A 24,927-nucleotide genomic window follows, 5' to 3' on the forward strand; every position below is an offset into this window, starting at 1 on the left:
TTTGGTCATCTGAATTTAGAATTTATGAAAAAGGGGTATTTTGTGAGATTAGAGATTTCTCTTTTTCCCATTCTGTTTTTTCGAGATAGGATTTCTCTGTGTAGCCCTGGCTGTCCTAGAACTCAAAAAGATCCACCTTCCTCTGCCTGGAATTAAAGATTGAAGGCATGCTGGGATTAAGGCAAGCGCCACCACCCAGAGAGATAAGAGATTTAAGATTATTCTGTGCATAGTATTGGGAAGCCATTGGAGGTTTCAAGGACGACCATATGGATATATATATCCCTCAACGATATATATATCCCTCAACGATTCAAAGGGACAATGATGAATTCAGGGACTTTGAGAATCAACTGCAAATGTTAGTTTGAGAGGTGAAGGGTGGGTGGCTTGAATTAGGGAGGTGGGATTGGGAAGAAATAGACAATCCGATAATATCTAGGCTGTGATGTTGGGTGAATAGGGCGTGCTCGTTGTGAGTTTGGACTTTATTCTGAAAGGATAAAGGAGAAGGAAGCTATTTAAACACCCCAGCCATCTGCCTGATCCATTCAGATTCGTGCTTACAGACATCACCCGGCAGACAGTGTGAGCAATCTCTGAGGACACCGCGCAGGTAAGAAGGGCCTCTATCTAGTCGTGAGCGGGCTGCAGCCAGGATGTGTAAGGGGCGCCGGAGACAGATGGTCGGGAGGCTGACAACCGGATAGTCGGGACCTTAAGCTCACAGCCGAGCCACGCACCCTAGTCTGGCTGGGGGCGGGGCGCGCGGTCCAGGGCGGGGCCGGAGCACGCACGGCGGCATGACGTAGCCCCGGCCAGCCTCGTTCTGGCCACCGCCGCCGCGCTGAGGCGGAGTAGGATGAGGCCCCAGGCCGCTGCTCTAGCGTCGGCAGGGGCAACAGCAGCTGAGGCAGCAGCTGAGGCAGCCGCGACGGCCGCGCCCCCCCCTCCTGACCTGGATTAGGCCCAGCAACCCGTGGCCGCCGCCGCCCCGCGGGGGGCGGGGTGGGGAAGCGCTCAGTCTCCCCGCCCCCGCCCCCCTCAGGTTCCAGACACGACCCCGGCGCAGCCCGCGGCCTAGCCTCGCGCCCCCTGCCCCGGGGGCTGGCATGAGCGGCCCCTCGGTGGCGCCGGGGCGCGGGGGAGCGGCCGCCTGAGCCCCGGGCCTGCCGCCTTGGACCCCGCGGCGCCGAGCGAGCTGACCGCCGTGTGTGCGGGAGACCGGGTCACAGCTTTCTTCCTCCCTCAGATCTCAAGCATACACCCCAGCCCCGGAAGATGGGGAATTGCCTCAAATCCCCGACTTCGGATGACATCTCCCTGCTTCACGAGTCTCAGTCCGACCGGGCTAGCTTTGGCGAGGGGACGGAGCCAGATCAGGAGCCGCCGCCGCCATATCAGGTAGGGAGGGTGTGTGTCGGCGTGCGAGAGGAGGCGGCTCAGGCCCTCTGCCCTTGGCCTCCACGGCCTAGACTTGGGGGGGCGTTGACCCCTTCAGGGCTGGCCTTGAGGGTGTCTGCTGCCCAGTTCTCCAATGGAAAGGGGTTCTTCTTGGCATCCTCTTTGGCACGGGTTGAGGACGGTCTTCTGTCCTTGAGTTCAGGAATCAAGAGTGTGATCTTATATCCCCTTTGGTGTCTGGTTGTGGAGTTGAGGGTGACATGATTATCCTGCCTTTATGTCTTGAGTTGTGTGATTTCAGGATTATGGGTTTTGCTAGGTTGTCATTCTCCCGCCCCCCCCTCTTATATTTGTGTTTTCGTATATGATCCTCCCTACTCTTTTGTTAATTGGCTCTGGTAGAATGCCTTTTTACCATCTACTTGGGAGATAGAATTCCAAGTAGCGATTTTGGCCTCAGCTTCATAGAGTTATTTGTTTATATATACATATGTGGTAATTTTAAGCTCCACCCCTGTGGCACACCTTTTAAATAAGTTGACTTAATAAAAATTTGATTTATCTTGAACTTGAGAGACCTTTCTACCTGACTTGGGAAATGCCATCTGTTACTTAAAAGTCCTCTTTATCAAAGACTCCTGAGTGGGTCATTTTAAATGGTAATACATTGAGTAAAACTTCTCAGGTGGGCTTGAATACAGTTCTTTAATATTTTCCTGAAGAGAGTTTAGTTTTCTAACTGTGCAGTCTCCTTTGCTTTTATGTGGTGACATCATTATCTAGTGTAGTGTTTTCCCAATCCTGTGTAAACCAGTTTCTCATCACATGACAAAAAAAAGGGTGATCACATGAGCTGATTTTTCTGACCCCCTTCAGGGTCTTCTATACATGTTAGTCAAGTCCAATCTTTATTGTATCCTTGCAGAAGCCTCTGTAATTCAAGCTTACCAAACCTGGCTGTCTTTTGCTCCAGGTGATCTTTATGCTAAGAGCCCTTCCCCCAAGGTTGCCCAGGTGAACATCTAATCCTCTTGAAGGACTCAGCTCAAGTATCTAAAGTCCTGACATTACCTTCCCTGCCCCCCTGAATTCCTGGATATGTCCCCCATGAGTCTTCTACACTTACAAGCAAAGCCATATACCTGTAATAATTTAGTGCTGTATCTTTGTTTAGGTAGTTTTGTGTCTCACCCTTGACATGTGTTCTCCCCTTGTACAAGCTGAATTTGGGACAATTTCCAGGTGCTTTTACACTCTGCGTCTGACTCATAGTAGATACTCAATAACTGAGATAAATGAAGAATAGAAGCTCTGTCTTCAATATATCATGCAATTTCTGCCCCATAAAAATTTAGTATTGTCTATGTTTATGTGGCCCATTTCCCCCAACGTATTTAAATTGCTTCAGGAGCAGTCTCAAATACTAAATGGAATATGGATATTTTATCAGTAGCAGGAATTAAAACTGAGAACCCTGTACATTCTAGCAAAACACTACTACAGAGCTAGAACTCTGCTCTTTTTATTTTGAACTTATTGTTAGTGTCTCAGGAAGTCGACCAGACAGACCTCTGTCCTCCTATCTCATCCTCCAGAGTTGCTGGAATTAGAGGTACTATAAACCATTGGACCCATCTTTTAGGCTGTTACTGTTTTCCCCTCCACTGGATAGCTCCTCAATGTATTTATGTAGGTGACATGAGCAAATAGAGTTATGGGAACTATATTTTTGTCCTTTCCAAAAGGACTAGATATAGCCGTGGCTTTTGGTATTACCAGTACTTTTTTGGAATCTGTTATTTTTGACAATGGAAATTGTATTGTGGTTGCCTTTTCCTGAAACGGATGACCCAACTACTGATATGCAAAATTACTATGAATTGCAAGAAAATGGTTACTTTAAAATATGAGAACATAAGAAATATTTAGCCTGGCACAGTAGCTCAGATCTGTCATCTTAGTACTTAGAAGGCTGAGTCAGGAGGATTGCTGACAGTTGGAAGTCAGTGCTATATGCTGAGTTTAGTGTTGGTCTGGGCTATAGAATGAGACCCTATTTCAAGAATTTTTAAAAGAAATCTAGAAATAATAACGTCCCCCTGAAGTCTGTAATTTATTACTAATGTTTGTTTACATGATGTTAGAAAGCACCAATCCAAAGTAAATGATTTATAATATTTGGGCTTTTAAAAAGAAATAGCATGATTAATATAAAAGCTACAGTAGTGTGATGTTTCCTTAAAGAATAGCACACACCTTTAGTCCCAGCTCTCAGGAGGCAGAGGCAGGCAGATCTCAAGGCCAGCCTGATATTCAGATCAGTTCCAAGATATCAACACTACACAGAAACAACAAAACAAAACAACAAAACCAGGCTGGGCATGATAGCATCATCTTTCATTGCAGCACTAGGGAGGTGGAGGAAGGGCAGAAATGGTGGATCTTGAGTTCCAGACCAGCCTAGTTGACATATCAGGTTCCAGGCCAGCCAGGCATAAACTGTGAGACCTTGTCTCAAAAAAGAATATATTCAGTTACAGTAGGCTTTAAGTGGAAAATATCTGGTTGGAAGTTAAAGGATCATATGTTTTTATTCCTTTTCTCTTGTGACATTACTTTAAAACATAGTTCTTGTATTTATGCTGGTATGCCAAGAGCTTTGTAAAGCAAAGGTGTCCCAGTTATTTTTACTAACAGTAACCAACAGACTTTATTTGGGCTTAAGTCCTGGGTTGGGAGTGTTGCTTAGTGATAAAGTACATGCTTAGTATATGAGGCCCTTATTTATTTATTTCTCATTTGTTGTTGTTGCTGATTTCTTTAAAGATTTTTGAGACAGGGTCTCACTCTGAGAGGTAAGCTCCTGCAGCTCCTGACTCGGCCTCTGCCTCCTGAGTGTTGAGATTACAGGTGTGAGCACAGGTTCTGGTTTCTTTACTAGTCTGGCGCTGATTTCACCCTTCTCTATACTGCGTTCTCAGCATAGCAGCTAGAGTAGTAGTGGGACCACAGTACTCCACTAAGCTCATGGGTCTATAATAATTAGAATTTCTTCTCTCCCTGTTCCTCTGACTGGATTACTCCCTAGGTTTCACCATGAATGGATGACTGATTCTCATACCTTCAAGATTTTTTTTTTCCTTTTGTATTGGATATTTTGGGTGGAGGACTGTACAGGGTCCTCAACATGCTAGGCAAACACTGTTACATTCCTGAAGCTTTTTTTTTTCTTGTGTAGCCCAAACTGGCTTTCAACCGGCTGTATAGTTGAAGATAGCCCTAAATTCCTGATAATCAAGTACAAGCCAGGCACAGTAACACACCTGTAATCTCAGACTCGGAGCAGAGGCACAAAGATGGGTTCAGGGACAGCTTAGACTGCCTGAGACTCTTGTCTCAAGGGAGAAAAATAAGCAAACCATGTAAAAAGCCAAATGCCAATAAAATTAAATAAGATTGGTTTAAATAATTATTGATTAAAATAATTATAATTTTTTGTCCTACATCTTTATTGTCTGCCAGAAAGAATATTATTTCATGGAAGAATGCTTGAAATCTGTATGCGTAAAATATTGTGTTAATTTGAGGATGACACTCTGTTAAGGAGTTTATTATTGACTAAATATACATGGATTGGTGCATCCCGATTTTATAGTATATTTATAGATAGAATGTCCTGACTTATATTGGTTCATCTTACAGTTTTGATGGTATATAAGTAATGCACAATAGACTATACTCAAAGTTTTTTATTTTTGCCCCCTAGACTACTAGTGAGATCATCTCAGCGAATTTTTGGTTTGCCTTTGTTCTAAGACAAGGTCTTTGTGTCTTCCAAGCCTGGTCAGAATAAACTGTAAAGCTTTGGCTGACCTTGATCTTTTTCTGTAGCTTCCCACATGCTGGAATTCAAGGTTTGTACCACCACACCCTGCTTTGTTACTTTTGTGATGCTAGGTACCACCAGTCTTCAGCTCTCTTTCAACCAGGGTATTACAAGGATAATTTAAAAACTGATATTTTTGGACTGTACTGTATTGCTAAGCTTTGATGTTGGTAGGGAAGATAACACTAAGTGCATTTTCATCCTAAGGATATTTTCAACTTAGAGTGGATTTATTGGGGTTGACTCCACTATAAAGCTAGGAACATTTGAAATGGTTGTTTTGGAGACAGGGTCTCATAGTGTGTAGTCCAGGCTGGCCTTGAGCTGACAGATACCCCTTCCTTTGCCTCCTAGTACTGGGATTAAAGACTCATATGTCACCATGCCTAACTCCACCTTATTTTTGAGGTTGGATCTCTCACTGAACCTGGACCCTGGCTGAGCTGGGTGGCCAAAGAGCTCCCCGGATCTACCAGTCCCTGCCTTCCCTGCACTGAGATTGCAAATGTGTGTCCTGTAATGCCCTTCCCTGTGCCCTGCTTTATTTGGGTTGGTGCTGGTGATCCTAATTCAGGCTCTTATGAACACTACCACAGCCCTGAATGAGGCTTTGTTGTTAAGGCTTTGTCTAGGGTTTGGAGACATGGTTCAGTGGTTAAAGTCTTTACAGTTCTTGCAGAGGGCCTGGATTTGGTTTCCAGCACCTATGGGTCACAATTGCCTATAACAGTTCCCAGGTATCCATTTCCCTCTTCTGGTCTTCATAGGCTCCTGCATGTATTTGGCACACAAAACACATGAATAGTTTTTGAAAAAAATCGAGTTTGCCCTATATACACTTATTAAAAGTGTATATAAAACTTCCCTTTAAAAATCTAGACTTTCAGGACTGGAGAGAATGACTCAGCAGTTAAGAGCATTTGCAGCTCCAGCAGGAGACCCGGAATTCCCTTCCCACCACCCACACTGTGGCTCAGAGGGTCTCTTCTAGTCTGTTTTTTGTTTTTGTCTTTGTTTTGTTTTGTTTTTTGCATGTGTGTGATGTACATACATTGGATTTTGCTAAGTTGCCCATGTTTAGTTATGTAGAGCAGATAGCAGTCTAGAAGGTGTGTACTACCATGTTCAGCTGTTAGTAATTTTATAAATTTTGATTTTCCAGAGCAACTTCCTCAAATGGGAATTATATATTAAACATTTCAAAAGTTCTCATTGTAATAATACCCACTGTAATACACTAAACCCACTGTAAATACTGTAGACATGCAGGAGATGGAAACAGAAGTTTAAGGCCAGCATGTATGACATCAGACCTCGTTTAAAAAAAATCCAAATATTGACATCTAGTGAATATTTGACTGACTAGCATAAAGTATGCCATATTTTCCAGTATTGCGATCAATTTGATCATTAATTCCTGCAACAATACATTAATTGATGCCTTCTCTACCCTCTCCCTTCTACCTTGACCCAGATTAGATTCTTTTCGGATTAATCCTTAGTGGTTCTTCATGACTAATCACTGATCTCTAAGTGATCAAAGTTGTGGTTTCACTCTATGCCTTTCTAGCCCTTTGTAGCCCTGATGTAACTTGTACTCCAATTAGACTGAACAATATGTCAATTCTCTGTTTTGGGGTGTGTGTGTGTAGGGATGGGGGAATCTCACTATGTAGACCAGGCTGGCTGCTAAGAGGTACAGAAGTCCACCCTGCCTCTGCTGGGATTAAAGACTTGGACCATCACTGTTTTTGTCTTATTTAATAAAAATTGTGTGCCCTTACAACTTTGGGTGCATGTAGGTGTGATGATCAGACGATAACTTTGCAGGGGTCTCCTTCCACTTTCATGGATTAAAGGGTAAAACTCAGGTCCTCAGGCTTGCATGTTTGGCCTCAAGCACAATTATCTGCAAGCTGTCTCAGGCTCATGGCTTTTATTTGTGACAATTGTTGAAATTTCTGTGTCTGACTTTGATCATTAAGTCATTAATGATCAAATCAAATGAGTCATTAAGATGCATGTTCCTTTAAGAGTAGCACAGTCAGTGTTGACAGTTTAATTCTAGAGCTAATTATAAAGTAATATGAGGAGATGGGGCAATGAGATGAGTTACTTGGTATGAAAAATCTGAACTTGATTTTCATCAATTTTTTTAGATCTCTAAGTTTTCATAAATTAAAAAACTTGATGTAGGACAGTTTTTCTTTTGTTGATTTGTTTTCGATGCGGGGGTTGGGGGGAGTTCTCTATACCCATACTGGAACTCATTTTGTAGACCAAGGCTGGCCTCAAAGAGGTTCATCTGCTTCTGCCTCCCAGTTGTGCTGGGATCAAAGGTATTTGAGAACATGTCTAGTAGACTTTGTGTGTGTCTGCTTTTGACAAGGTCTTACATAGCTCAGGCTGGCTTTGAACCTGAAATACAGCTGGGGATAGCCTCCAACTCCTGTTCATCCTGACTCCGCCTCCCACACCCTAGGCAAACACCATTATGCCCATTGATTCTGGTTTTATGGTTGTTTTGTTCTTTAAATAAAACAAGATTTGACTGGTTCTGGTTCATCTGGAACTTGCTATATAGAACAGTCTGGCCTTAAAGAGCTCTCTCTCTCTTTCCTTACTGCTGGAATTAAAGGTGAAACACACACACATTCACACACAGGAGAGAAGGAGTGGAAGAAATGATACATTTCTTGTTTTCTGTTTTAATGGCTTCTAATAGAGAGTTAGAGGTGATAGGTTTCTAGTCTGTATTCAAATAAATAATCAAGTAATTGAAGAGTTGCTATGCAGGTATATCTAACCTGACATGATGACATCTGCAAATGTGTTAGACCACAGGCTGTCCTATGTATGTGGCCATGAAATGCATATTGTATATACCTGGTTTAGTGGGTATACAGTTTGAGTTTGGGAGGTAGACACTAGTAATGATTAAATGTAATATTATTAAGTATTAACTTAAATGATATGGTGGCAATCTCATGTATTTTAAAACAAAAAAATGGGAAAATTCTGATCAAAAAAGTGTAGAAGTTAGTTACCATGCTACTTAATTAGTACAGTATTTTCAGATTCTTTATTTTTATTTTTTAATTCATGTTGCTGTGTTGGTGCCTATGGAATCTAGAAGAGTTTAGATCCCTTATAGCTGGAGTTGGTTGTGAGCAGCCTGATGTAGGTTCTGGGAACTTAACTCTTAACTTCTGAAAGAGCTTGTGTGTGCTCTTAAATACAGAGCCATGTCTGCAGTCTTGCAAACATATCTTTTAGTTAAATAACTAGCCTGATGTGTGCTCTCAGGGACCAGATAAGTAATTCTCTTATTACTTAATTTAGAAAGTATACAGTAAAGTGGGGAGATGAAGAGAACATCCCTCCAAATATATTTCTCAGAATTTTTTAAATTTCTGAATATTAAAAAAAATCATATTCTTCACACATTTGTTGGTTGAGAGTCAGGTCAAAAAACTTGGAGTTGGTTCTCATGTGGGTTTTGGGGATAAAACTCAGGTGATCTTTTGTCCACCGAGCCTATCTGTAGCGTCTGTCAGTGGGTATGTGTTAGGCACCAAGGAGAAAGAAGTGATACATCCCTTACTTTCAAAGAACTAGCTGACATTTTAGTTAAGGAGATAAGATTAGTATGAAATTATTAGTACTAAATTGTTTAATACAGCTTTAAGATTTTTGATTATTTTATTCTCTGTATGATTATATTGCCTGCATGCATATGTATGTATAACATGCATACCTGTTAGAGCCTTGAAACTGGGGTTACAGATGTTTGTGAGCCACCATGTGGGTGCTGGGAATGGAACCTAGGTCATTTGTAAGAGCACTGTTTTTGCTAAGCCATCTCTAGGCCCTAATACAGACTTCTAGTGTAGTGTAGTGAACTGTGAATGTGACTTGTCATTGATACAGACTTCCAGTGAAATCCTACTTGGAACCTACTGTAAAAGTAAATGAAACATTGAGGTGCACCGGTTAGATGGGAGAGCTTACAATGGAAAGAATTATAAGTATGTGGAAGACATAAGTTCAGGGAGGTGTTGAGTCATGTACAGTTAAAGTATACACATAAATGGGGATATGGCCTTAGTTGGACTCCATCTCTAGTACAGTATGTACTAAACATGCTTGGCACTATTTGGACTACCCTTTGGTTTTGATTTGAAGCCAGGTTAGACTATGCCAGCCTGGACTACATGAGAGCCTGCCTCCAAATAAATTGAACAAGTCGACATTTTGAAATGTTCTCCATGTAATGCTAAAAAAAAAAGGAAAACCTGAGTTTATTAGCTTCTGGAACATAAAGATAATTCTTTTCCTACTCTTAGCATATTTATAAATATGACCAATACTTTTATCTTTTGCTATTTTAAATAATATGTATTTAATGCATCAAATATTTGTTAGCTGTTTGTTTTGTGGCACCTAGGATCTTAGGGCTTTGAATGTTAGGCAAACACTATACTGCTAAGCTGCCATTGTTGTACCATTAAACATTTGAAGGCTTTTATTACTGTAAATTTTCTTGGGAATGACTGGATTTTTTTTTTTTACATTTATTTGGGAGGAGGTTGCACATGCCACAGTGTTCATGTGGAGGTCAAGTTAACTGAACTTCAAGTTAACTGCTTTAAGTTCTCTTAACCATCATGTATGATCTAGAACTCAAATTCAGGTAGTTGAAGAAAGGCTAGGCATGTTGACACATAGCTTTAATCCCAGCACTTGAGAGACAAAGTGACTTCTAGGGCAGCCAAGGATATATAGAAAGACCTTTTAATTAAAGGTTTTTAATTAAAAATTAAAGTTTAAGATACACAATTGTATTTTGTATTAAATCATTGATAATAAGCATGTCCCAGAACAAGCCTACTTTTTTTTTTCTTTTTTAGTTATAATTTCACTGTATAGCCCAAAAGTGGGCTAGAACTAAAGGAACTTGTCTTGCCCCAGTATTGGGATTACAGGGGTGCAGAACCATGCCCAGAAAACCTAACTTTAAAAAAAGTGACATTTCTAAAACTTTCTTCATTTAATCCTTTTACATTGATAGCTCTGTGGATTAGGTTATAGCTTTCTTAAGTCATGGAATGAATCTGTATTGATTAGAATTACTAGATGAATATCTCTTGCCAGCTCACTAAATTGTTTCCTCTTTTCCAGTGAATATTAAATCATTTTATGTTGACTCATTCTTTCATTAGATTCTCTTTCTTGAATAACATATTTTCATAGTAGCTTTCTTGGGTGGATAGGGGAGTACTTTCAATGATATAATATACTAAATACTTAATCCTAGTACTTCAGAAGAGGGTCAGGAGTTTAAAGGCCATCCTAAGCTTGGGCATGGCAGAGCATAACTTTAATTTGGGAGGTAGAGGCATACTAATCTGAGTTTTAGGCTAGCCTGGTCCACAAAGCCAGGGTCAAAGACCTGGATCAAAATGGGAAGGTGGTGGCTGAAGAAATGATTCAATGGTTAAGAGCATTTGATATTCTTTGAGAAGACCAGAGTACAACTTCCCAGAATCCTTGTTGGGCCGTTTTCAATTATCTGTAACTCCAGCTCCAATGGATATACTGAGTATTCTCAAATCACCTGTACTCACATATATAAACCCACACAGACATATGATAGACATATGTTGTGGTAATTAAATATTTAATTTCTATCGGGGTTTCTACCCTGCCTTAGATCATTCAGTTCCCAGATAAAAGAGACACAGCTTTTAAATTTAAGCCTTTAATGCACTACAGCTGGGCAGATAACTACCCTCTAAGCTATTAGAATCTACTTCCCCATTAATAACCCTAAATTATAACTTGCCATGTTCTACCTGGACAGCTCTTAACTCCAGTTGGCCAGCCCTCATGGCCATGTTTTCCTGACTCATCTACCCTATGGTGTTCTCTCTCCCTCTTTTCTTCCTACCCCGTGATCCTCCTCCAACCCGAAGCCTGAGAACTGAAACCCCACCTCCCTCTCTTCTGCCCAGCTATAGGCTAGCAGCATCTTTGTTCAACCAGTAGTTTGAAATTAAGGAACAAGGTCACATAATTCATCACTTGATGACCTGATGTTTGTGAGAATTCTCTTGGCCCTGAGGCCAGGGCCAGTATTTAGCATTATAGTACATAGCAGACAGACCAAACCTCAACAGACCTATATGTACATAATTTGTTAAATAATATTTTTTGTTATAACTGAGACTTGTACTTTACACGTTTGTTGCTACATTCAATGTTTACAGTTAATCACAGTTGGGATGGCAAGCTGCTTTTCCTGACTGAACCATCTAATTTCATCTTCCACATTTAAATGTTAAAAGCTTTATAAAGGTATACCACATATTTCACCTGTTTTGCTTATAATTTACTTTGTTTAGAATTAAGTAGCCATTGCCAGTCAATTTTAGAATATTTTTTTTAAAGATTTATTCATTTGTTATATATAAGTACACTGTAGCTGTCTTCAGACACACCAGAAGAGGGCATCGGATCTCTTTACAGATGGTTGTGAGCCATCATGTGGTTGCTGGGAATTGAACTCAGGACCTCTGGAAGAGTAGTCGGTGCTCTTAACTGCTGGAGCCATCTCAGCCCTTTAGAATATTTTTATCTACTTAATTTCACAAAGTCATTGTTTTGATAGCTGAGTAATATTCCATTGTGTAGATGTACCACATTTTCTGTATCCATTCCTCTGTTGAAGGGCATCTGGGTTCTTTCCAGCTTCTGGCTATTATAAATAAGGCTGCGATGAACATAGTGGAGCACGTGTCTTTTTTATATGTTGGGGCATCTTTTGGGTATATGCCCAAGAGAGGTATAGCTGGATCCTCAGGCAGTTCAATGTCCAATTTTCTGAGGAAGTCCTAGTGAACTAGACTGTTGGGGAGAGGGCAGCAATTGGGGGGGGGGGGAGGAACACCCATAAGGAAGGGGAGGGGGAGGGGATGTTGTCTGAAACCGGAAAGGGAATAACATTCAAATGTATATAAGAAATACTCAAGTTAATAAAAAAAAAAAAAAAAAAAAAAGAATTGATTGAATAAACTATCATAAAAAAAAAAAAAAAAAAAAAAGAATATTTTTATCACCTGAAAAAAACAAAACTTGTCCTACTGTCAATATGAATTTTCCCATCTACAAGCCCCCACCTCACAGATTTGCTTTTGGGGATAATTAATACAAATTTATTCAGATTAATAATATGGCCTTTTGTGGGTTCTTGTTTGTTTGGGTTTTTGCTGTTTTTTGTTTTTGAGACAGGGTCTCTTATGTTTCCCTGGCTGTCCTAGATAGAACTCACTCTCTTTAGACCAGGCTGGCCTGAAACAAAGATTTACCTACCTCTCCCTCTTGAGTACTCGAATTAAAGGTGTGTGCCACCACATTGGGCTTGTTTGTAAGTGAACAGGGTCTCTCTGAGTTGTCCAGGACAGGCAGGATCTTCCTTTGTAACCTAAGGTGATAATGAAGTGGTTGCACTCCTCCTGCCTTTGCCTCTGCATTCACCGTTGAGTTTTAGCTTCCCCTCAAGTTGGTTGGGGATCATGCTTGTGTGTGCACAGGACAGACAGGGTCTCGCTATGTAGCTCTGGCTATCCTGGAACTCATTATGTAGACCAGTCTGGCTTCATACTCAGAACTGTCTGCCTCTGCCCCCCAAGTTCTGGGATTAAAGGCATGTACCACTCATCCCAGCTCCCCTGAAATTTAAGACTTACCACACTGGCACTTTATCAGTAGCAGTCCCTCCCTCAGTTGGTCTTTGCTCTAGTCAATCCTGATTCTTTGTATTCCAGCAGCTATTTCTCTTAATGGTGAGGGCCAGCTTGCCTTTGTGGACATCATTTTTAATATGCTGGTTTGTTCTTTACTTTGGACTAGAGCAACAACATTCAGGTTTCTTACATGTCAGACAGAAGCTAGAAACTTTAATATTCATAATTGAAGGGCTAGAGAGATGGATTAGTTAACATTGGCTGCTCCTCCAGAGGCACTGAATTCATTTCTTCAGATGAACTCACTGTGTGTAACTAAAGTTCCAAGGGCTGCAAATCCCTCATTAAGGTTTAAGAGGTTTTTCATAATTGTATTAAATCTTTGTGGACTTTTATTTTTCATTATTTACTTTTTGTCTTGTTTTGAGATAGGGTCTTTGTACATAGCCCCATCTGTCCCGGAATTTACTTGCCTCTAAGTGCTGGGATTTGTGCCACCATGCCCAACTTCTGTTTTAATGTAATTTATTTGATTTGTTTTAAGATAGGGTCTTGCCCTGTTTGGGCCTTTATTTTTAAAGTAATTGATATGTATGTATGTGGTGGTGGGACTGGTGGTAGTAAAGGTGGGCAAGATGATTGTATTTCTCATCTTGTACCGTGGAATATTTTATGAGGAATGTAGGCAGTTTCCTTTTGAAAATCACCACCAAGGTGTAGTGATATGTATCTGCAATCCTGGACTGAATAGGTGAAGGGTAGGAGCAGGCCAGCTTCAGCCAGTCTGGCTACTCTGGACTATATGCTAGTAGTAAAATCAAACCAAAAAAGAACAAACTCTTCATGTAAGTGGCTAATAATGGACAGATTTTCTTGATGTAGACAACCTTACATTTGAGTTTCAAAGTTAGATTCTCTAGTGAACTTAGTTTTTCCTGTATTTGTTCTGAGATTAGCATGAGAAGATTTTGACAGGAGAGGGGCTGGATCCAAACCCTGACTCAGCATGTTAAGCAAGAACCCTAGCACTGGCTGATTGAATATAAATATAAATATAAATATATGTGTGCCTTTGAAAATATGGGTTTTTAATTTTAATCATGACCAACTTATTTCATTCGAGCTTTTGGAATAATTCATTTTGACTAACCCATGTGCAACACATTTGTATTTTCTAAAAGTTTTTATATTTGACATAGTCTCAATAACCCAGGCTTACTATTTGGAGCTTTACCACTGAGCTGTACCCTCAGGCCCCTGAAGAAAAATCTGAAAACAAGACAAAACCCAGTTTCCCACTTCAGGACTTAAAGATGCTGACACATGGTAAAATTTGAATGGTGTAGCAGAAAAATATCAGCAGTATACCTTGTCAGCATTGAAATCTAATGCATTATCGATGTCTTTGAATTGTGTAGGAAATAGGAACCACCTGTGTAGAAGATCAGCCGATCTGAGTAGAGTGTAAAAAAATCTAGCTAGTTTGGCCAGTTTAAATGACCTTGAGAAATTCTTAGGTCCCTATTTAAACTTTAATGTAAACTATTTCACTTGGATTCTAGGATATACTATTATCATTTAGTAAATTTTAAAATACTTTAATTAAAACTATATTCCCCCTCCTTTAGCCCTTTCCATGTCACCCTCCTGCCCCATCTCAAATTCTTGGCCTCTTTATTATTAAATATATATACATATATAGGTATATGTATATGTGCGTGTGTATAGGTATATAGATATATAAGTATATGGATATATATCTATATGTGCATCATGTATAAATATAACCTGAGTCTGTTGAGTGCATGTATATATACACACACATGTACATGCACATACACATCACACTCATATATATACATATATACATATACATACATATATGTATGTATGTATATATATATATATATATATATATATGAATGAGTGATTTCAGGGATGATTATTTGTATAACCAGTTAGGAGGCTCATCCTTGGAAGACATTCTCTTATGAGCTGTCATAAAGTTGCCTATAGTTTTTCTATCAAGTGTTGAAGGTTGGTGAGAATTCCCCTTCCATGTTAGCATGTCTGTTTAATAATAGTTTTTCAACTGATAGCAGTAATATATCTACATGTCCACGTAAAAAGTGAAACTGAGCCAGGCAGTGGTGGCTCACACCTTTTAATCCCAGGAGTCAGTAGGCCAAGGCAGGACGATCTTTCAAGACTAGCCAGGACTGTCTGGAAAAAAAAAACAAAACTCCACATACCTAACTGTAAGAAATACATTTAGGGGGCTGGTAGAGGTACTATTATATGTGAATTTGAATATAGACTGAACTACAGAAAAATAACGTCAAACTAAAAACCAAATAGTACAACTCAGACAATAGTCTCCTCATGACCTTGGGTAGACACAACTTGCTCATTCTCAAATAAGTTCTCTTTTACCATGTGTTTCCTAGATAGTCATACTGGGTTTAATAGGCTTAGTGACAAGTTTCTTTACCTGTTGGGCCATCTCTCTAGCTCTGAAAAATTAATTTTAGATAGAATCTTACTGTGTATCTCTGTTATGGAACACATAGATCAGGCTGGTCTTAAACTACAGAGATTTGTCTGCCTCTGCCTCCCTGGGATTAAACGTATATACCACCATATCTGGCTACCTTTTTTTTTTTTTTTTCAAATATATGTCTGTGTGTGTGGGTATTTCACGAGTGCAGAAACCGACAGATGTTAATATCATATTTCCCAGTGTTGCAGGCAGTTGTGACCCCCACCACCACCCAAAATGTATCCTAGGAACTATCCTCTGCATGTAGTTAGAATCTTAATTGATGAGCCACTTCTCTAGCTCCCTGAATTTAATGAAATTGGGGCTGAGGATATGTATGGTTCAGTTTAGAGTTCTTGTTTGCATAAGTGAAGCTTGGGGTGAGGATGTGTTGGACCCTAGCTACATTCTTATAGAATGTGGTAGCACATGACTAATCTCAGCAACTCGATGTGAAAGCAAAAGGATCAGAATTCCATCCTTGATTACAGAACAAGCCTTAAAAATACCAGTCTGACTCCCTAGATGGAGTGCTTTTTTCCAACATGAAGGCTACTCTAGGTTATACCATCATTAAATATAAAGTAATTTGTCTCTGTATCATAGGTGATTTGTAGGCTTTTATTTAGTTCTCCATGCCATGTGTCATTTGGGAACTACGATAAATGTAATCTTGTTTTGTTGGGGTTCTCCTCGCACCCTTTTATGGTCAAAATTAATGAATCATCTGAACTAAAACATACACTGAGACCGGTTATTCCAAATCTTCCTTTTTATGGCCTTAACTGTAAGCCTGGTAAAATTTAGAGAAAATATTCCCAGTAAGAGACTGCAGCTGGAGAGGGGGTGGGGCCAACAGCATGTTAAGGAGAAAAATCAAGAGTGGGTTCTTATTTCCTACTGGCTGAAAATATACAGCTGTTGGTAACAGGCTGCATTCTTTAGTAGTGACTTTATTTTTCCCTCACCACAAGGCAGACTTGTACTATTTCCAGCCTTGGATATTATTTAGGCATGTCCCTACTGCATTGTTTTAGTTTTGGAAATTGTATCATATTCCTTAACTTGAATAAATAGCCTTTGAGAGCAAGGTCTCCTTATAACTCAAGTTGTTCTTGTCAGAATTGACTTTGATCCTGTGATTCTCCTGCCTATGCCCAAATTGCTGAGGTTACAGGTATTCTACCATGCTGGTATTGAATCCAGCTTTAATAGTGAAGACACATTTCCTTTTGGGATGTGTGTCGGGGCAGGAGTTGAGACAGGGTCTCAACTAGGCTTGGCTGCCCTGGAATTCAGTGTAGACCAAACTGGCCTCAAACTCCTGCTTCTGCTTCCTAAATGCTAGGATTAAAGGCACATTTTATATTTTTTCATTTGTTTCTTTCCTGGCTTATGTTAAGATTAGTACCCAAAGTATTTACCATTTATATAGATGCTTTTTAAAAATATATAACAAGGAACTAGGGATATAGTTTGCCCTAGCATGTATAAGGCTATGATTTGACCTCCAGAACAATACATGTTATTTAGTAAAAATCAGCATATTTTAGAACTTAATGTTTCAGAATTGAGGGTTAAATACTAAACACATTACCATATTGTTTTCTGCTCATTGTATATTGTATTTCCTATAATGTTGTTTTTCTCAAGGAAAGATTTTAATTCAAAATTTGTTTAGGGCAAATTCTTTTCAGTACCCTTCTACTTAAGTAGATTAATGTGGGAAAGTAAAGCATTAAGGTAATATTGTTCTTGAAAAATATCTGCTTCTCAGGTTATGAGTTCCATATTACCTCAGAATTTGGATTTGTAGAACAAATCTGTTTCCTATCAGTGATAAATGATGGTTTGATAAGACTTTTTAATCCAGTGCTTGGGAAGGTGAAGCAAAATGACAGCATGGGCTTACATATCAAGAACCTATCTATCTTGAAAGGGGGAAGCTGGGAGCATAAGATGGCTCTGCAAGTAATGGATATGCCACATGTGAGGACCTGGATTCAGTCCCCCAGACCTACATAGTAGATCTCAAACACAAGCACACTAAATATAGAAATATAAGGAAAGAGCAAAAATAGTTTGGTAGAATAAAAGGAAAAGGAGGAAACAAAAGGAATCAGAGGATGACTAGCCTATTGTCTGTTTATCCACTTAAGTGAGGTCATCATAGAGTGGCCCAGATACTGAGTTCCTGGATTTTCCTTGCCTCTTATTTATTTTCTTGAGGCATATTTTCACAGTGTATCCCTGGCTAGCCTAGGGTATGTAAATCAGGCTGGTCTCAAGCTAGAAGCAATCTTCTTGTCACTACTTCCCCTGTGCTAGGATTATAGGTATGAACCATACCACCTGGCAGCATAACTAATTCTTTAAAAACAAACAAAAACATATATGTCTTCTGGTTTGCTGGTGTGGAACTTTAAGGCTCAGATATTAAGTAATGTGCTAAAATTGTATTAAGTGCCAGGTCTGAATGAAATGCATTTTCTTTTTCCATTATTCTTCTTTGTCATTAACCTAGAGAGACAGCATGGAAATTCCTATCTGAGAAGGTTGTAGAAGAAACAAAAGTATAGTTTGGTTTTGGACCCAAGTTAAATCTAAAGCAATAAGCCAAGTAGTATGACTTGGAGAAGAAATGACTGGTTATAATTTGTATCAGGTTTTCCCTTTTGCTATTAATTAATGCCTTAGTCCAAATCATTCTTTTTATAACATATTACAAAATTCTGATATGTGATAGATAGGAGTGCCATAAATTTTCAGTAATGTCTTGTAATAATTTGGAATTATTGTTGGAATTATGTGTCTGGGGCACAGATAATTACTGTGTTAGTTCAAATGCAATGAACTATCTTGATATTCATAGAGATGGTTACAGCAAGTAGCCAGTCTCTAAGTATGTTTTGGCCTTTATCCCCTACTGGTGTTTTATGGGTATAAAGACTCTGGTTGGAGGCTGGTGTTTCTGTTAATCAGCAGTTTAGATTTCTTAACTGGTTTATAATTATCTTTTTTTGTGCTGTTTCCTTGTATATAGGAAATGATTAATTGGTAAACATTCAAGGTTTATATGGAGGTAGGAGGAGGTGGCAGAAGGGAGCACCAATATTAGTCACACCTAAAAATATACTTACAAAACAAAACCAAAAGACTCAGGGTTACGGCCTGAACTCAAGCTTTAATTAGTTATTAACAATGGGCTAAAGATTCAGGAAATGCTTGATACAATAAACTGAAATGAAACCCTAGGGAAATAGATGGGTTACTATACTTGTAGTTATTTTTAGGTAACATTTTAGTAGACTGTTTACATCCTATCAGATGTTTTATACAGAAGAGCAGAGCCTGTGCTGAAGTAGTTTGCTTTTAATTCCAGCAGAGGCAGATGAGAGAGCCGTTGGCTTAAAAGAAACAGGAACAAATATCAACATAGTCTTTTCATAAAGGATTGTATAAAATTTACTCTCACTATAGTTCAGTGAATCTTTGTTCTCAATTTTTTGAGTCAAGGTCTCAATGTATAGCTCTGGCTGGCCTCAAACTCATCATGTAGCCCTGCCCAGCCTTGATTCTTTGTCTCTTCTGTGTCCACAGTGTTGGAATAGAAGGTGTGTGAAACCACATCTGGCTCCAGTATATTTGTTAGTTTTGAAATGATGTTCTGCAATCATAGAGTAGCAGAGTCGTAATCCTAGCTGATACAATCCCCATTTAACTTTTACAGTGACCCTCTTTAGATATGAGTTGATGCATAGATGTTAAATACCTGGTCAAGACTTTTGAGACAGGGTTTCTCTATGTAGTCCAGGCTGGCCTCTACTAGCTCACAGAAATCTGCCTGCCTCTGCCTTCTAAGTGCTAGGATTAAAGGCGTGGGCCACTACCACCCAGTTTGTACATTAGTAATAGGGACAGTCTTTTTAACTATAAACCATGAAATTTACTTATTAGATAGAACACTTGGAAAAAGTGTCTTAGCTGAAGATGCCAGCATTATCGGTTGGTTAAAGGGGACATTCATCTTTGATCATATTAGTAAGTGTCTAAGGTCAGCGAGATAGTCCTACTGCTGCACTTATCCAGACTCCCACTTAGCTCAGGCCCATTTCCTTCCCGGCCTAAGCAAGTCACTACACCCTCAAACACAGGATTTTAAATAATCAAATGTCTGTTGCATTTCATATTTAGGAACAAGTTCCTGTTCCCGTCTATCATCCGACACCTAGCCAGACTCGGCTAGCAACTCAGCTGACTGAAGAGGAACAAATTAGAATAGCTCAGAGAATAGGCCTTATACAGCATCTGCCTAAAGGAGTGTATGACCCTGGAAGAGATGGATCAGAAAAAAAGATCCGAGAGTAAGTAGCAATTTTATGTATTTTACAAATTTGTGTATAGTTGTGGGTTTTTTTCCCCCTATGATACTGGAGATTGAACCTAGGACCTTGTACCAGTGTTCCACTAAGCTTTATTTCCAGGTATAAATGCCAGCTTTTGGGATTTGTTTTCTCTCACTTAGGAAGCTTATGAGAATTCTGTATTGGAATAGAAGGGGAATTCCTGCATTCTGACTGTTATAGTTGCTAGTTGTCTATTATGACAGTTGATAGTTAAAACCATTTATCTAAAATGTGATTTCTGTTAGCTTTGTTTCCAAGTTTTCCAAAGAGTTAAGTCTTTGTAAATAGGAGTTAAACCTCTTTTAAACTAATTAAAGGTGCTAGGCATTTTATTACTACCACCAGTCCCCTGACCCCTGACACCCCCCCACACACACACACACTAGAGTTTTAGGCACAAAATGTTTACTGTAGTCTTATTGAGGGGTAAAAAAAATCTAAACTCTGTAATTGTAGAGGTATAGTTGAATAACTTGTGATTCAGAAATAATTTAGCCAGTTGTGGTGGTACACACTTTAGTCCCAGTATTTGGGAGGTAGAGGCAGATGGATTTTTGAGACCAAGCCTGATCTCCATAGCCATCTCTAGGACAACCAAGGGACTACATATCCTGTCTCAGGAAAAAAAAAAAAAAAAAGCGCAAACATTAAAAAAAAAAACTTTGTTAGAGTGTGTGGCTGTCTTATTTTTTTCATTGTAATAAAGTAACTGACAACACTTGAACAGAAAACGGCTTTATTCATGGAACTCCCGTCTATCATGGTGGGAAAGGCATGGCAACAAGACTTAAGTCTTGTCTGTGTTGGTGGGACTGTGAGGTAGCTGCTCTCACATTGTGCTAACAGACAAGCAGCCGAGAACTAGACTGGAATAACAGTGTTAGTAACTTTCTGCTGCACTGACCAAAGCCACTTAGAGAAATTGTTAAAACCAAATTTACTTGGTTCACAGGTTACTGTCAGTCATCCAGGGAAGCTAAGAACTGAAGCAGAGGCCAGGGAGAAACTGCTTCCTGGCTTACTCCCAATATCCCAATATGGTGTGTTCAACTCGCCCTTTTAGACTACCCAGGAACCACCTGCCCAGAGGTTGCACTGCTCACAGTGGTCTAATGCCCTTCCATATCAGTCATTAATTTAAAAAAAATAAAAGCGTCTATAGACATCCCCACAGGCCAACCTGGAGGAATTTTCTCAGTTGTGGCTCCCTCCACAAACACCAGCACAGATGGCTAGGTTATGGGCACCAAGGCCTGTCCCTAACTGGCCTATGTAAAGGTTTTGTTACCTGCCATAGTGTAATAGAGGGAGGGTCCAAGCATCCATACACATGAGTCTATGGGCGCTAGTTAAGCAACAATTAAGACTTCAAGATTTTAGTGATATGAGAGATCTTTTATAATGTAAGTAATTTATTCAAGCCTGGTGAGTCATTTTATTGTCTTGATTTAATAGGGGCAGCTATTCTAATTGAGAATGACTTTACCAACAAACACACAGATCAAACAGGTTTAAAGTTTGTCTGTTTGAGCTATAATGCATTTAATTAATACTGGCACTTAAGAGCAAAGTCTGTCTAGAGCATTGGTTTTGAACCCCTGTAGAATTAGGTTTCTTAAACCTGTAGAAAAGTGCAGTGGACTTGAAAGTGAGTTAATGAAGACAGTTTTAACTTAGAACACACACAGTAGGCAGAATTAGTCATTTTGTTTTGCTTTTTTCTTTTGCTTTGTGTTTGAGACAACCTTCTATTATGCAGCCCTGGCTGGCCTAGAACTCTATGTAGATCAAACTAGAGTAAAACTCAGATCCACCTGCTTCGGTGTCCAGAATACTGATTTCATTGTACTACCACTTCGGGCCCGATCATTCTGATTTTACTTGTAGTTTAATGAGTATTATTCCTGATTACTCTGAAAACTCAGTGCAAGGAAGCACTGGTTGTAATTTCCTACCTAAAGCATCATAGTAGATATCTCTTGTAATGTGTAACTATTTTCAGGCACAGTATGAGTTTGAGCCTTAATGTGGTCTATTTTTCTTTGCTCAGTTTAGTTGCTTTCAAGGCTTATAATTAACTAACAACTCAAAATAAAATGTGAATGTTTCAGTGCTTGTTAGGAAAGGAATTCATTCCATTTTCATACTTTGATAATGAGGTAACAGGGCAACTTACATGTTTTAGGTATGAGAATATTTTGATTGTGTGTATTTAGATTAATACTGTTTCACTTCTTCCTTGCTCCCTCAGATGTGTGATCTGTATGATGGACTTTGTCTATGGGGACCCAATTCGATTTCTGCCGTGCATGCACATCTATCACCTGGACTGTATAGATGACTGGTTGATGAGATCCTTCACGTGCCCCTCCTGCATGGAGCCAGTTGACGCAGCCCTGCTTTCATCCTATGAGACTAATTGAGCCAGGGGGTCTCGTCTGACTTCAAGTGAACCATCAGCTTTGGTGGTTTTGATCTTTTGTCACTGAGCCCAAAGAGCCAGGGATTAGGAATTAAGATCATGCACAAAAGTTTCCTACAGATTCCTGGATGGCTGCAGATGTTGAGGAAAGTATGTGATATTTTAGAAACTTAGGGGGAAAGTAGATGGATGGTATTTTTATGTAAAGCCTTGACCCAGTGTTTAAAATATAATTGTCATCAGACCTTGTTCTTGCTCCAGTACATAGGAATTGTGTAAAGTGTTACAGCAACTGTACATGTTTAAATCGTGTGTGTTGAAGCTTAGGAAAAAGATATAGTTGTTATTTTTCCTAAATGAAATAAGTTTCTTCTCCCACCCAAATTCTTTTCTGAAAAGTTATTGACATTTGGGTCAAGGTTTTATTAAAAGCTACATTTTATAACACTGGCACAAAAAAGTAGTTTTAAGCTTGTTTGCACAGTTCTTTTGTTCCATTGGAAATGGAATTCATTGCCTTAGGTCTTTTTAAATAGTGTATTATCGTTGGGGCTGGCTCTATGCTTGAAAACCAGTTTATTTATAACCTGTTGTAAGTGCTATGTTCTGTTTGCAGTTAGGAAATGCAGAATTCAAAGTGATCTCCTAGCTTGTGAGCAAACTGAGATGCACTATCCCTTTTCTATTAAAAATGAGTTGATGTGTCAGGAAACCAAGGCTAGCAAAGTGGATTTGATATCCCCTTCCTTGTGTGTCTTATTGTTTTGGTTGTTAAAATGGTGATAATTGAAAGTCAAGTTGAAATTCAAATATTAATATTTCTGATTTATTGAGCTTTGAACTATGCCACCATGCTTATGTAAAAATAATGAAGGTGGCACCATGATGAAACTTAGAAAAGTTTCTCAGCTGTAACAGTTTTGATTCTCTTTCCTGTGACCTCTTTCCCCACCGTCTGGAACCATAGCAAAAGGATACTGCATCTCTTGTTACTGTAGTGCTGGGGTTATTGAAGTTTCAGAAACACATCTAGTCTGTTTCACAGAAAGGTATATCTGTTAAGTCTCGCTAAGTGACTGACAGGACAGGTAAATGTGTTTCATGTTTTGCACACCAATGCAGCAGGATTTGTATAACCACATGACTTCATAGTTGTGATCTCAAAGGAACTTCTCCTTTTTCTTGCAATTAATGTAAGAACACTCTAAATCTCTACACGTCTGAAGGATTAGAGGTAGAAATGGTCTAGTAAAGATGTAATGTTTATCCATTTAGCATGTGTTTATTTTTCCTTATGTTCTCGAGGTAATTTGTTCCTTCTACTCAGTGACATTGTAGTTAAAAATGATGAACAGAAGCACTCCACCTTACAAATGAGAGAAATGATGTTCTTTTATATTGTGTTGAGTACTTGACTAACACGTTTTTACATACAAAAGCTTCTTGAAGGCCCTCATAATTGCGTTATGGAAGAAATTATGTCATAAATAGTTAATTGACATTCAGTTGATTAACTATTCAGTGTTCATAACCTTGCTTAGTTTCCCAGTGAATCCCATGATGGAAATACTTAAAGATGAACTTGGAAAATATTGAAATTAGATTATCAGGTTCTATTAAATGGTCACGTATCTCTTGCTTAATTTCTGTTCATTAATTTATATCCACCCAATTATAAAGTAAATTTGGAGGAAACAGCTGAAGTTGTGCCATATTTTTAGTGATAATTCTTTTCTAATCCTTATGTTTTCTAATTATACACATGTGTCATCAAGAATTACAGTCAGACTTTTTTCCTAGGTTCTCAAAATTTGTAAAAAAACCTTTTCCCAGTCTGTCATGTTGAAGACTTTGGTAAGAATAATACCACCACCACCACCACTAGCAACAACAACAACAACAGACCCCTTCTGTCTCAGAAAAGTACTCTCAAATGAGTGCTCTTGGGTGATTGCTATTCTTTTTAACTTTATTCTGCACATAACTATGTTAAGAACCATAAATTTTTAGCATCTACTAAATTATTAAAAGTTATAATACAGCCATCAGTGCTTAAAGTTAAGAGTTGGTTACATGTTCCCGAGAATATCAAATCTTTTTTTAAAAAAAACCCACGCATAAACTTAAGTTGTTTTTACACACACACACACACACACACACACACACACACACACACACACACACACACACAGAGTGTTTACTGTTCTGTTTTTCTCTGTGTATGTCAAGAAAAATAAGCAGGTCACCTTAGTGGCAGCCTTTACATATTAAGGAATCAGACTTTATCCCAAATCATTTTTTAAAACGTAGGGAAGTTTCATGGCTTTGTATTTCCTATGATTTAAGCACACACTTAGAAACTGAATAGCTTTAAAGTTTCCTAAAGCAGGTATAACATTTAGAAATGGGCAAGATTTGTTTCAGTATGGCTCTGGAATTTGAAATGTTTAGAAAACCTAACCAAGGAAAAGGTGGAAGAGAAGCTTATACAAATTGAACTGCTTGGATATACTTTAAATTATGTT

At 39.1% G+C, this 24,927-nt stretch overlaps 1 protein-coding gene across 1 annotated transcript; it reads left to right on the forward strand.

Annotated features, from left to right (window-relative positions):
- Nucleotides 1-823: 823 nt before the first annotated feature.
- Rnf11 (ring finger protein 11) lies at nucleotides 824-24,105 on the forward strand. Its single transcript, XM_032900373.1, has 3 exons — nucleotides 824-1,404; nucleotides 19,769-19,938; nucleotides 22,232-24,105. Exons 1-3 carry the CDS (start codon nucleotides 1,282-1,284, stop codon nucleotides 22,401-22,403), a joined length of 465 nt encoding a protein of 154 aa, XP_032756264.1. The 5' UTR covers nucleotides 824-1,281; the 3' UTR covers nucleotides 22,404-24,105.
- Nucleotides 24,106-24,927: the final 822 nt, after the last annotated feature.

This window comes from Rattus rattus, chromosome 1, assembly GCF_011064425.1.
Source record: "Rattus rattus isolate New Zealand chromosome 1, Rrattus_CSIRO_v1, whole genome shotgun sequence".
Classification (NCBI taxonomy): domain Eukaryota; kingdom Metazoa; phylum Chordata; class Mammalia; order Rodentia; family Muridae; genus Rattus; species Rattus rattus.

Bases quoted from the DNA above. Each gene is read 5' to 3' on its own strand.
- Rnf11 (XM_032900373.1), top strand. From the start codon at position 1,282: ATGGGGAATTGCCTCAAATCCCCGACTTCGGATGACATCTCCCTGCTT. The intron at 1,405-19,768 runs GTAGGGAGGGTG...TTTCATATTTAG, and splicing joins AGCCGCCGCCGCCATATCAG to GAACAAGTTCCTGTTCCCGT. The intron at 19,939-22,231 runs GTAAGTAGCAAT...TTGCTCCCTCAG, and splicing joins TCAGAAAAAAAGATCCGAGA to ATGTGTGATCTGTATGATGG.